The 14276-nt window shown below is 44.6% G+C and overlaps 1 protein-coding gene across 2 annotated transcripts in view; it reads left to right on the top strand.

Annotated features, from left to right (window-relative positions):
* The window catches only part of DNAJC17 (DnaJ heat shock protein family (Hsp40) member C17), a 106580-nt gene that overhangs the window by 7799 nt on the left and 84505 nt on the right, over positions 1 to 14276 (top strand). For both annotated transcript variants that reach the window (XM_030214014.1, XM_030214015.1), the window contains exon 2: positions 13760 to 13829. In XM_030214014.1, coding sequence (XP_030069874.1) covers positions 13760 to 13829 — 70 coding nt within the window. The remainder of the gene's footprint in view (positions 1 to 13759; positions 13830 to 14276) is intronic.

Here is a 14276-nt window from a genome sequence, read left to right on the forward strand (position 1 = left end):
CACCAAGGATGAGAGAGGGGGAGGAAGGATCATGGAAGGCAAGCCAGGCATCAAAGTCACTGAGAAAGGATGAAAGGGGCTTATCAGGGGGACGATAAATGACCGCTATTCGAAGAGGCAGAGGAGAGAAAAGGCAGATAGGGTGGACTTCAAAGGAGGAAAAACAGTGAGATTGAGGTGGAAGAAGGGGTTGAAATCTGGAGGAGGGAGAGAGAAGTAGTCCAACACCGCCCCAGTGACCAGCAGGGCGAGGAGTATGTGAAAAAAGATAACCGCCATGGCAGAGGGCTTCGACTGAAGCAGAGTCGTCAGGGCAGAGCCAGGTTTCTGTTATGGCGAGCAGATGGAGGTGACGCAAGATAAAGAGGTCCTGGATATAGGGGAGTTTGTTACAGATAGAGCGGGCATTCCATAGGGCGCAAGAGAAGAGGAGGGGAGTAGAGGAATAGAGATGAGGTTAGAGAGGTTGCGGTGAGATCTGTAGAATTGGGATAATAGTTGGTGAGGAGGGCCAGGATTGGGATTGATGTCACCGGCTGAGAGTAAGAGAAGGAGTAAAAGAGAGCGGAGGAGAGTAGGAGAGGTGTGGCCTCGAAGGCGAGAGGTATTTAGGTGGAATGGGGAAGACAAAATGGAGGGAAGAAAGACGGAGATTAAAAGCCAAGAGGCAGGAAGAGGGTAGGAGAGAAGGTGAGGTGATGGAAGTCGATGGATGGGCAATGAGTTCCTGTAGCGTAGAGAGGTAGGGGGTGAGGGAAAAGATTAGGAAGGGACAGGGCTAGGAAGAGAATGTGAATAGGGGCCATAAATGACTGAGGTACTTTAGCAACTGGGAAGTAGATTAGATGTAAAGAGAAAAATGCCCCGGCGCACGGCACCTAGAGGCCCTGAGTGGATCGGAGTGGACCTCGGTGTCACCCCGGAGAAGGCTGTAAGGATATGCAGATGAGCTGCAAGTCCTCCACAGCACCTGAAAGTTTTTCTTTACTCAGCGCTTAGTTAGACTCTGGAACTCATTGAAGGTAGTGACGGCAGCTGGCCTTGCTGAGATTAAAGGGGGTCTGGACAGATTTCTGAAGGAAAAGTCCATTGATATTAAATTTTGGTTTTTTTACCAGGTTCTTGGGGCCTGGATTGGCCACTGTTGGAGACAGAGTGCTGGGCTTGATGGACCTTTGGTCTTTTCCCAGCGTGGCAATGCTTATGTGCTTATTCCTGTGTTTCAGTGAAAAAAATCACCTATCTCAAGATGCCTCAATAAATTAGTCTATAAGGTGTTGCCAGCTAAAAACGCTAGCATACCTTAGTAAACAGGGCCCCTAGTTTTTATTTTTATTTTTTTTATGTTCTAATATTTCTTACCAAGTGCTATGCTTGTGTATTGAACTTTGAAATTGCCTGGTACACTTGTGGTGGAAAATGTGAGCCCTCCAAAACCCACTAAAAACCTACTGTACACCACTACAATAGCCCTTACGCCTACAGGTGTCACCTATATGTAGATACAGTAGGCTTTTGGTGGGTTTTGGAGGGCTCACCGTACAATATAAGGGGGTAATAGTGGAATGTGTACCTGGGACCTTATATGTGAAGTCCATTGCAGTGCCCCCTGGGAGGTCTGTGTATCCAGTCTACTCAGAATGCTGGCCCCGCCATACATCCCAGTGACTTGTTTTTGTGCGTCTTTCCCTTGTATTATTTTTTCAAAGATGGTCCTGAAAGATGGATGCACTAAGCATAAAAATGTCTAGCTAATGGCCATTTTCAAAACAAGTTGGACATTTTTCTGGTTTGAAAATGGCCATGTTCACTTTTGGATTTTTTTTTACATTTTGCGAAAAACATCCAAAAATCAGATTTAGACATCATATTGAAAATGCCCCTCTTAATATACTTCATTTACAGAGGTATTCAAGGTTGCTAGTAACAAAACCAGTACCACTTGTGTTTGACTTGGCACCAAACTTGAGATTTTGCTACTTATACTGTATTTTATTGCTTAGGTTTTGGCTGTGTCCCCTTGCATCTGCTTTGCTCGCACATAAAAAGAGAACAAGTTGGTGTGTTTTCCATAAATAATACCTTGAGCAGTTTTGCCCTGGAAGCTTTGAATTGATCCCTGCCTCCGCTTTCTTGTTTGGATAGTTTAGTTAAGCAGTGCTTGAGAGTTGTTTGTCCTCCAGATGGCGATACGGCACTGTGTATGTTCTTTGCTTTCTCGGTCATTACAATCTTGTGCTGGTTCTCGTTTTTTTCTCACTATCTCTGTCAGATAAAGCTTAGTGAATCTGACCTTCAATTTATTGACCCTCCAGGCTCCAAAATATACACTTTTATATACGCTGGTCATCTCCCATTTCATATTTTTTTTCACAGCAGGCTTTATAGAAAATCCTGTAATTAATTGTTGAAAGTAGACAATTACTAGTTCCTACTGAAAAGCGTGATCACAGATTTTTTAAAGTTACTTTAAGGCCTCTTCTAAACAAGTTTACTTCATTGGAGGAGTAGTCTGCTGGTTACAGCACCTGGCTGACAATCGGTAATGCCAGGTTCAAATCCCGCTGCTGCTTCTTATGATCTTGGGCAAATCACTTAATCCTCCATTGCTTCAGGTACAAAACATTGCAGGCCCTCTGGGGACAGGGAAGTACCCATTATACCTGAATGTAACTCACCTTGAGCTACTAGTGAAAAAGGTGTGAGCTAAATCCAAAATACAACAATAAGGATAAAATTATTATAAAGAGACAAAAAAACAGGCTAGAGAAAGAAACGGGAAATCAGCAATAGGGGTCAAGAGAAGCAACAAAACAACTTAAAGAGAAGAGGACAGGAAAGAGGGAATGAGTCGGGGTGCTTCATCTAGAGTTGTCCCAAACGTAGGTTTTCAGCTCTTTTTAAAATTTAGAGTAAGGAAATTCAATGTGAAGATGATAAAGCAGGGTATTCCAAAGGGGTTAAGGCAAAGCGATGGAAGGTCAAATGGTACAACTTTTGATCAGACTGAGAATATTGGAATAGGGTGGTTAGCTAAATAAAAAAGAAGACCTGTATAGAAGGACTTCCAATTGAATTTGATAAATAATCAGGAGCTAGTGCTTAGCAGCAAGCAGTGGAGTGGTGTGCTACTATCTAATGGCACAGTAAAGGGACTTGACAGCAGTATTTATCTTTAATACTTGTTAGTTTCAGCCTATAATAGAGGATATTGCCAAGATGCATCACATCTTTGTTGCCTTGTCTTGGCTGCATGTGGATGATTTTCAGAATAATTTTTTTCTATGCAAAGAGCTCCAAGAACACTTCATAAAATTATACCTTTTATGCTAGAAATTTGCCAAATGCTCTGTTTTCTAATGTGTTTAGATCTTGATTTATCTGAGAGAGACTAGTCTATTAATCTGTGCTGTGCATCAGTGTTTTTTTTTTTTGGAAGGTTACTGGAAGTCAAATCAGATTTGAAATCGGTGGCATAGCCGTGGGTGAGCGACCCACCCAGCAGTGGTGCATCTCTGATGTGGCTGGCAGGGCTCTCCAAGCCTCACTAGCTGAGGACTCCCGGCATTGCTCCCTTTCCTCCCCCACAGGCATTCTGGTGTCTCAATTCCACCACCCCCCCCCCCCCCCCCCCCAATACATTTTAAAGCTTTCATTTCTTTGCTGACTCATACTCGCTGCTCATGCTGGCCCAAGCCTTTCCTCTTCATCTGTTTTTGCGAAATAGGGAAAACTCGGGGCTAACGTGAGCAGTGGATATGAGTCGCTCGCTGCCAGCAAGGAAATGAAGACTTTAAAATGTGTGTTGGGGGGGGGGGGGGGTTGAGAGATGCCTGGTTGCCTGGGGGGAGCGGAGGGAGAAATGCCGGGTGGGGGCTGGGTGCCCACCCACTTTGGACTCAGGCCCACCCAAATTTGGGTGTCTGGCTACGTCTCTTGTTGAAATGGTTTCTTGTTATTTCTACTCAGTATGGGGAAGGCTTCAGTTTGCAGTCTCTCCCCTTGCCTGGGGCACCAAATCCATCCTTAAACTTACAAGGGATATATCTGCAATATACATTTAGGGACTTCCACATGTAAAGCATGATTTAAGGGCTGTAATAAAACTGGATGGTAGTACACATAAAAATACCTACACCGAAAGGCTGTGCCTCCTTTTATGTGATCTGCATGTAGACATTCCCAGGGACATAGCTTTGCAGAGCTGGGGTGGAGATGTGATGTATTTAATAAAATGTGCATTTACACTGGTCAGTGCAAGTGTAAGTTTGTGCACTACTGTGGATAATTCTGATATTCTCTTTCTATTGCTTTTTTAAAATAGAGTGTCTGTGACAAAGTTGGTAAAAGGTGCCTATTATAAAATTAGCTCCACTCATGTTCATTTATTTTGAAAGCTCTGCTTATGAAGTGAGAGTCGGAAATGAAACTATGGCAATGGCATGACAAAGAAAGCACACTGGGTAGGCTAGACACTTTTCTGTTCATATTCACCATCAGAAAACACTTCCATCAAGGAGTTTTTGTGTCAGAGCCCCAGGTCTCATCTGTTTGCATTGTCAGTTGTGTGGTATTAACAAGTGCAAGCTGTGCTTCACTACCTCTACTCACCATAATAGCCTTGATCTCGTTGTCTTCCCCAACTGGTCAGTCTCCAATTTCTCCACCTCAGTTCTTCCTGTCTCTGACCATCACCTGATGACTTTTCACACTTGACCCCCCCCCCCCCCCAGTCTTGTCCAATATCCACCAATATATTTAGGAATCTTCAGTCTATTGACCCTTGCACTCTCTCCGCCACTGTTTCAGCTTCTCATACACTGTTATCCAAGTCTGTCAGTGAGGCTGTCTCTTGCTACAATGCTATTCCCTCTTCTGCCCTGGACACTCTTGCTTCTCCTATTCCGCGTTCTGTAAGGCATTCCAAACCCCAGCATTGGCTGATCTCCAGAATCCGCTACCTATGGTCCTGTGCCCAATCTGCTAAGTGCCTTTGGATAAAATCTTGTGCCCAAGCTGACTTCATACATTTCAAATTCTTGCTGATCTCCTTCCAGTCTGCTCTTTCACTTGCCAAACAAGACTACTACATCCATTTGACAAACTCTTGCCATCTCTTTGCTACAAAGTGCCTCCACCTCTAACCCCTCCACTTTCTTCCCAGATTATGGCTTAGTACTTCCATGACAAGTTTCACAAGACAAACCTTGAGTTCTCAACCAAGTCACATCCATCTCTCTTTCCCCCACTCCATTCTGTCAACCTTCCTTCAACCCCTGCCACCTTTACTTCCTTTACTAAAATCACTGAAGAGGAAACTGCACATCTGCTTTCCTCATTGGTCATGTCCAAGGGCATCTATTCTATCCTCATCCTCCTTGATCTGTCTGCTGCTTCTGACACTGTTGATCACTACCTACTCCTTGATGTGCTGTCCTCGGTTGGATTTCGGGACTCTGTTCTGTCTTGGTTTTCTTATCTCCCCAATTGCACTTTCAGCGTATACTCTGGTGGATCCTCCTCCAGTGCTATCCCACTATCAGTCAGTGTACCTCAGGGCTTTCTTAGGACCTCTTCTTTTCTTTCTCTCTCTATATATTTGTTGCCTTGGTGCACTGATCTTCTCTCATGGTTTTCAATACGATCTTTATGCTGATGACTCCCAGATCTACCTTTCCATGCCAGAAATTTGAGCAGGAATCCAGGGCCTGCTTGTCTGACATTGCTGCCTGGATGTCTTGCCACCATCTGAAACTGAACATGGCCAAGACAAAGCTTCTTATCTTCCCCCCTAAACCCACTTCTCCTCTTCCTTCATTCTGTATTTCTGTGATAACACTCTCATCTTCCCTGTCTTGTCAGCTCATAACCTTTGTCTCGACTTCTCTCTCTCTCTCTCTCTCTCTCTCTCTCTCTCTCTCTCTCTCTCTCTCTCTCTCTAACAGACTGTTAAAACCTGTCATTTCTTTTTCTATAACCTCACTAAAATGTGTCCCTTCCTTTCTGAGCACATTATCAAAACCCTTATCCACACTTATCACCTGAAGCTTAGATTACGGCAACTTTCTTCTCACAGGTCTTCCGCTAAACCATCTTTCTCCCCTTCAATCTGTTCATAATTCTGCTGCATGACTTATATTCCGCCAGTGCTGCTATGCTCATATTAGCCCTCTGCTCTTCAATGGATCCCTATCCATTTTTGTATACAGTTCAAACTCCTCTTATTGACTTACAAGTGCATTCACTCTTATCTCTCCCTACACTCCTCTCCAGGAACTCCATTCATTGGGTCAATCTCTCTTATCTGTGCCCTTCTCCTCCACTGCCAACTGAGTCAGTACGTCAAGCACCATATCTGGCTGTATTCAAATCAAAGCTAAAAGACCACCTTTTTGAAGCTACTTTTAACTACTAACTCCTATTCACCTGTTCAGTACCCATGTGTGTTTTAATCATTCCCACAATAAGTAATCCCTAATCCCTTATTTGTCCTGTTTGTGTCTTGAATAGATTGTAAGTGCTGTTGATCAGGGACTGTCTGATACGTGTTTAGTATACAGTGCTGTGTATGTCTAGTAGCACTATAGAAATAAAAGTAATAGTAGTAGTGTTTAGAACTAATTATTTTGAGAAACCCATTCAGAATAAGACTCTGGTATCAACAGTTTTACAGAGAGAAAATACTCATAATAAATAATAGTCCATAAGAGGTGCTGTGTGGGGGAGAACTTCATTGTTAAGAATTTGCTGAGACTTTGCTTTTCAACTTGAGGAAATGTTAAATAAGTAACCTCAGGGACTTTATTGTAAGTTACTGTGCTCACTTAGCAAAGGAGCTTAAAGAATAGTTGTTTTATTTTGTAGCATAAAACGTCTGTTACAATTCCATAGGCTAGCATTTAAAGGGACTATTTTAAAGTTACCAAATTATCAGGATAAAGCACAGCTAATAGTCACAGGAAACCTCAGTTTAGACTTTAATTCCCTTCTATCCACCCCAGCTCCTGCCCACCTTCTGTGTCTTATTCGTTAGAAAAACAGGGCTAAACCAAAACATTGAAGTTTTTGCCCTAGATGTTTTGGTTTTGTTCCATTATGGCTGTAACACATCCAATTGTTAGGCACGCCTTAAACCCACCCTAATCCCGCCTTTGAAACTACCCTGACACACCCCCTTGTGATTTGGGCACACTGCAGACAAAATGCATAGATAGACATTTGCAAAACAGGTTTCAAAAATACCGATTTGGACATTTTGAGAAGACATCCATCCAAATGGTGCTTTATGACACTTTTTGGATGTTTTTCGAAAATGGGCCCCATAGCCAACAGGGATTTAGTCAAGGGAAATCTTGCCTCACCAATCTACTACATTTCTTTGAAGGGGTGAATAAACCTGTGTATAAAGGTGAGCCAGTTGATATTGTGTATTTTGATTTTCAAAAGGCATTTGACAAAGTACCTTGTGATCAACCCCTGAGGAAATTAGAAAGACATAGGATGGGAGGTAATGGCCTGTTGTGGAATAAGAACTGGTTAAAAGATAGAAAACAGAGAGTAAGGTTAAATGGTAAGTATTCTGAATGGAAAAGGGTAGATAGTGGGGTTCCCCAGGAGTCTGTGCTGGACCGCTGCTAATGTAGAGATGGGAATAACTAGTGAGGTAGTTAAATTTGCTGATGGCACAAAGTTATTCAAAGTTGTTACATCGCAAGAGGATTATGAAAAATTGCAAGAGAGACTGGGCATCCCAATGGCAGATGACGTTTGAAGGGGTATGCAGGGGATGGGCTGGGAGTGGGGGGTGGGGGGGTGGTTGAGGAGATACCTGGGGATGGTTTGGAGGAGTAGTTATTGGAATGGGTGGCTATGGGGGGGGGGGGTGTCCAAGGGCTGGGGGGCACCCTCCTTTGTTTTTGAGCGGGGTTAGCACTGTTCTAAGAATACATGATTACTTAACATAATTTCGTGGAACGTGGGGGGGGGGGGTTTCCTCCCCTATCAAGCGCACTAAGGTGTTACAGGCGCTCCAGAGGCAGAGGGCTGCTGTAGCTTTTATACAAGAGACACACCTGTCATCAGGAGAACACGCTAAATTTAAAAGAGGTTGGGTGGGCTCTTTGGTGGAGGCTCCTGCGGCGGGGAGGAAGGCAGGGGTGGTGATCCTTTTCAGGAAAGGCATCCCGTTTCAACTTAATTCGATCAAGGCTGATCCTGATGGCAGGTGGGTCTTGGCTGATGTGGAAATGGCTGGGCGTCACTTAGTGTTAGGCAATGTTTATGCCCCCAATGTTTTCAATGGCAAATTTTTCAAGACTTGATTAAGAGGCTGTCTCCGTACGCGGGTGGAGAATTGATCTTAGGAGGTGATTACAATTTGGTGTTTGATCCCTTAGTGGATCGTTCTAACCCGGGTGGCCAGAGTTCGGGGGGAGGCTGCAGGTCGCTATCTTCCTTGTGTAAGGCTCTGGAGCTGGTAGACTTTACTCATCTTTCTCGAGCACGTGGCTCTCAATCCCGCATCGATTACTTGTTCGTCTCTCGCTCCTTATTTTCTCAAGTGCAGAAGGCGGAAATTGGACCGTACGTGGTATCTGATCATGCTTTGGTTTGGTTGAGCCTGAAGGACAGGTTGCGGGGCGTGAGGAGTCGAATATGGTGATACCCTTTGGAGCTGGTGCGGGACACGAGATTTCACGCTTATTTGACGGCTAGATGGGAAGACTACATGTACCATAATGGGGATCATGCAGCTCAGCCAGCTCTTTTTTGGGAAACAGCAAAGGCCGAGTTACGAGGGGATATTATCTCTTATCTAGCAAGAGTCAGGAAGATGAGGGATGGGGAAATTGTTCGTTTGGGAGCTTTGGTTCAGAGGTTGCGGAGAGCTTATGGGCGCTCGTCTACTTCTGGGTGTAGGGAGGCATTGCTGGAAGCACAGAAAGAGTTGAATGAAATGTTACATCAAAGGGCAGTTAAGACTCAGTTTTATTATAAATACCGTTTGTTTCAGCACGGTAACAATGCGGGGTGCTTGCTGGCTAGGATGCTTCATAAAAAAGGGGGTGTCCATCGTGTGTTGCAGTTGAGGGCAAGGGATGGGAGGATGATGCGGGCAGATGGGGATATAGCGGACGCTTTTGGTCAGTTTTACAAAGCGCTGTATGCTGCGGATCAGGATGCTGTGCCAGATAGTGACATGTACCTGGATAACTTTAATCTCCCCCAGCTTTCTGACTGACAGCGGGAACGCCTGAATGCGCCATTTACTGAGGGAGAGTTAATATTGGCCTTACAGCAGTGTGCTTCTCACAAAGCCCCTGGACCAGGTGGTTACAGGGTAGAGTTTTATAAACAGTTTTTTGATCAGGTTAAGATGCCGTTGATGTCCTTGTTCAGCTCGATGGTGGCTAAGCAAGCGCTCCCTGGTACTTTTCAAGAGGCCCAAATTGTTGTGATACCTAAGGAAGGGAAGAATGTGGTGGACCCAGAATCTTATAGGCCCATATCTCTTATTAACGTCGATGTGAAGCTATACGCTAAAGTATTGGCCAACCGTTTAGCATTGGTTCTCCCGTTCTTGGTTGATGCGTCCCAGGTGGGCTTTGTGAAGGGGCGGATGGCAGTGAAAAATGTCCGATCTATCTTGACCTCCTTGGAGGCTGTGGCCAGGGGACGCCTGTCTTTGCTCTTAGTTAGCTTTGACGCGAAGAAGGCGTTCCGGGTGAATTGGTCATATATGTTTGCTGTTTTAAGATACTATGGCTTTAAGGGGTTCTTTTTAGATGCTATTAAAGTTCTGTACTCGGAACCACGATCGTATGTGTGGTTGAATGGCGAGCGTTCAGAGTCTTTCCGGATTTATAGAGGGACCAGAAAGGGTTGTCCCTTGTCCCCTCTTTTGTTTTATCTCTGGATCCTCTTCGCGAAATTATACAGCATCCAGAAATCAAAGGAGTGTCAATTGGGAGTGCGGAGTTCCTGCTCTCTGCTTTTGCGGATGATTTGCTGGTGCATCTTACTGAGCCACATACCTCTTTACCAGTTCTCCTGGAACTCTTTCGAGAATTTGGAGACTTTGTGGGGTTTCGACTGAATTACTCCAAATCACTGGCATTGCCTTCTGTGGAGGGGGTGCGACAGGAATGGGGTGAGGAGTTCCCTCTTCGCTGGGCGCAGGGATCCTTTAAATACCCGGGTCTGCGCTTATCGATGAGGATCTCAGAGCTGTATCATCTGAATGTCTCTGGTTTGCTGAAGGCTACGACGGAGAGGTTGAAAGCTTGGATGTTGTTGCCTTTGTCGCTTTCTGGGCAGATTCAGCTGTTTAGAATGGTGGAATTCCCCAGGTGGTTATATCTACTGCACATGTTGCCCATCTACTTGAGTGCAGGGGATCTTAATCTGCTGAGGAAGGCGCCTAGACGTTTTTGCTGGGGGGGGGGGGGGAAGGAAGGCAAAGCTCCCGTTGAATATACTGCAGGGGACATGGAGGGAGGGCGGCCTTGGTTTACCAGACTTGAGGCGCTATAACTGTGCTTGCCTTTTGCGTCATTTTGGGGACTGGTTCCTGGCGCGAGATGATTATACAGAGCGACGCTTGGAAAGTCAGTATTATGCGCCTTGTCAGTTTCATTTTCTATTACAAGCTCCCAGTAAGATGATTCCAGTTGAGCTGCATGATAGCATCTTATTGACCCCTATGCGAAATCTCTGGAGAGATTTGATGAGGTTGTTTGGCCCGAGTAGATGGGTTTCGGATATTGTTCCTATTCAGGGCAACTTGCTGTTTCGGCCGGGTCTGGAGAATGTGGTTTTCCGGAAATGGGCGTGGCAAGGTATAACTAGGTTAGAACATGTGTTGAACCGGCAGGGGTTAATGTTGAATTTAGGGGCACTGGGGTTAGGTTATGACATGGGAGGTACTTTCGCTTATGCCCAGCTGAAGCATTATGTTGACTCGCTGGATAAGGTGGCTTTGGGCTCTGGACACTGTCATTCCCTGCGGCAGTGTTTTCACTCGATACAGGGGGAACGTCTTTCTATCTCCAGGTTACATAGGGCGTTGGGACGATATCTAGTGCCTAAAGATCGGGAGCAAATTCAACAGCGGTGGGCAGGAGATTTGGTAAGGCCGCATTTTGCACTGGACTTCAGTGTTCTGACATCTAGAATTCCAAGTCTGACGGGTAATGCCGGGCTTAGAGAATGCCAGTGCCGTGTTCTGCACAGGGCCTACCTGACAAAGGCTTAGATATTTAAGATATTTGTGCGGGAAATGCGGGAGGGCTCCGGGGTCTTTTTTCCATTGTTTGTGGGGGTGCTACAAGGTGAGGCACTTTTGGGATTCCATTGTTCATTATTTGGAGACCCTTTTGGGGTTGAGAGTCATGTGCTCCCCGATGGGGATTTTGCTGGACAAATATGAACTTTTCTTTTTGCAGGGTAGCTCAGCTCGCCAGTTGATTCGAAAAGCCTGTCTGGTAAGAGGCTTATAATGAGTCAGTGGATGGCGGAGCCCCCCCCCCCCCCCCCCCGAGTTTCTGGCACTGGCGAAACAGACTGCATGAGTTCATGTTATTTGAGAGGAGTGGGCAGTTCCCCCAAGCGGCGGAGGCAGTTTCTGGACATTTGGGGGCCATATATCCAAAGTTTGTTTCCTAAAGGGAGGAGTTTAGTGGTCAATTCACTTTAGGCTTCATATTGGAGTAGGCCACCCATTTTAGGTATTGATTGGGGGCTTGGGTATCTCCTTAGTGGGGTGGGGGGAGGGAGGGAGGGGGATTTCCAATGTTTGTCCGTTCCTTTGGTATTGTCTTTAACTCGTATTTCTTGGACAGTTCTTTCTTTTCAGAAGTGGGGGGGATGGAGGGGTGGGGGGAGTAGGAATGTAAATGGTTGGTGGGCATAGAGTTGTTGTTAGTTGGAAGAAGGGGGGGGATGTTATACTAAAATATTGATACAAGTGAATGTTTTTCTTCTGTGAATTTGACATGTTAACCAGTGTGGTGTCAGTTGAATTTAACGCTTGTATTGCAAATGTTGCTTCATCAATAAAAAATTGTTGAAACATAAAACAAATTGGAGAAAATATTTTTTCATTCAACATGTAATTAAACTCTGGAATTCATTGCCAGAGAATGTAATAAAAGCAGTTAATTTAGTGGGGTTTAAAGAAAGTTTTGGATAGCTTCCTAAAAGAAAAGTTCATAAGCTGCTATTGAAATGGCCTTTGGGGAGAAAGCCACTGCTTGTTTCTGGGATACACAACGCTTGAGAGGCAAAGCGGTTTACTTCAACAGTAATAAATTGTTAATAGAAGGCGTCTCATACTGTCACATAGACATTTTGTGTCATGCGTATTTCAACCTTGTACAGTTGTGACCTTGTATAATCATAGACCGCCTCCAGTAGTGCACACTATCTGCTAGTGGTGAATCACCTATAACAAAATACCAGTGTGCTCCCATTAATTCATTTTTTTTTAAAAATGTTTGTGCACTACTGCTTAAATTTTGAAAAGTTATACCGCTACGTCACTGTTGCAGTAAATTTGATTATGATGCAAAAGATTGACTTATCTTAATATCACTGGAAGTTGCAAGCCATGTTTTAATAATCTTGAGCCTTTCACACTTCCAGGGTTCCACTTGTCAAACTTTAATTAAGTCTCCAGTATCATTGCCAGCCCGACAGGAGCCTGTTTCGCGGTCTACTGCTTTCTCAAGGGCATGTATCTTATACCTAACCAGATGCCACTTGCAAACAGCTATTACACAGCTATTATTTCAGCAGTAGTGCACAAAAAAGTTTTTAAAAAAATGAATTAATGGGATCACACTGGTATTTTGTTATAGGTGATTCACCACTAGCAGATAGTGTGCACTATTGGAGGCGGTCTATGATTATACAAGGTCACAAATGTACAAGCTTGAAATAAGCATGACACAAAATGTCTATGTGACAGTATGAGACGCCTTCTATTAACAATTTATTACTGTTGAAGTAAATCGCTTTGCCTCTCAAGCGTTGTGTATTTCTACAAAGATATATAAGGTGTGGAGCGTTGCCATTTTCTTCTTACTGTTTCTGGGATAAGCAGCATAAGATGTGTTGTAATGTTTTGAGATCTTGCCAGGTGCTTGTGACCTGGATTGGCCACTGTTGGAGACAGGATGCAGGGCTTGATGAACCTTTGGTCTGTCCCAGTATGGTAGTACTTGTGTACCAGGGGTGTAGCCAGACTTTGGCGGGAGGGAGGTCCAGAGCCCGAGGAGAGGGGGCACATTTTAGCCCCCCCCCCCCCCCCCCGCCGCCAACCCGCTGTCGCCTACCTTTGCTGGTGGGGGACCCCAACCCCCGCCAGCTGAGGTCCTCTTCTTCTCGCAAAAGGCTTCCTTCTGTTTCTGACATCCTGGGGGAGGGGGGGCGGGTCGTTGGCAGGGGGCCCAGGGCCCCCCTGGCCCCACGTAGCTACGCCACTGTTATGTACTTACTCTGTTTATGGTAAAGCCATGAGTAAAATCGGTGACTTTCAGGTAGCATGGTCTTAGCCATGAAAAAGCTGGTGGTGATTACATATAAGATTGAACCCTGTTACAGCATTTTTAGGGAAAAGGTGATACAAACTTGTTGTCAAAGTATTTCTTTTAAGGTTTATTGGATAAAATACTGCTAAACAATTCTTATCATTAGAGTATAGTGTTAGCAGTCACTTGAAGAGTTGGTCTCACAAAGAAACATTTACATTGTGTTACAGATTAAGAAGGCATACAGACAGAAGGCACTGACCTGTCACCCAGACAAAAACCCGGATAATCCTCAAGCAGGTGAGGACCTTACCACACATGGCCACATGCATGCATGATATCTGTAAGTCTGCTGCGCAACTGATGTGCAGTTATATGATTTTCAACAACTATAATGAGAGATGCATAATAGATATAAGAAATGTTAATCCATGAAAAACAGTGGCGAGAGGATCCTCTGGGCCTGAACCTTAATGTCATTGGCACTGGCCATTCTTACCATGACCAGTTAGGTAGCTGCAGGATAGCCAATTATTTAAACATTAAAAGTGTTTACATAAGCTCTTAAAAAAAATAAATCATTTTTGGGTTAAAAAAAATCAGAAACTTTCTTCTATGATAAGTGTCCATGCAGGGTCCTTTTTCTAAGCGCTTACCACAGCTTAAAATCGCATACTGTGGGGCGTGCTCAGATGTCCTGCAGTAAGTTCCAAATTAACGTACGCTACCTGTGTGCTAAAAAGTATT

Source organism: Microcaecilia unicolor, chromosome 9, assembly GCF_901765095.1.
Source record: "Microcaecilia unicolor chromosome 9, aMicUni1.1, whole genome shotgun sequence".
NCBI classification, from domain to species: Eukaryota; Metazoa; Chordata; class Amphibia; order Gymnophiona; family Siphonopidae; genus Microcaecilia; species Microcaecilia unicolor.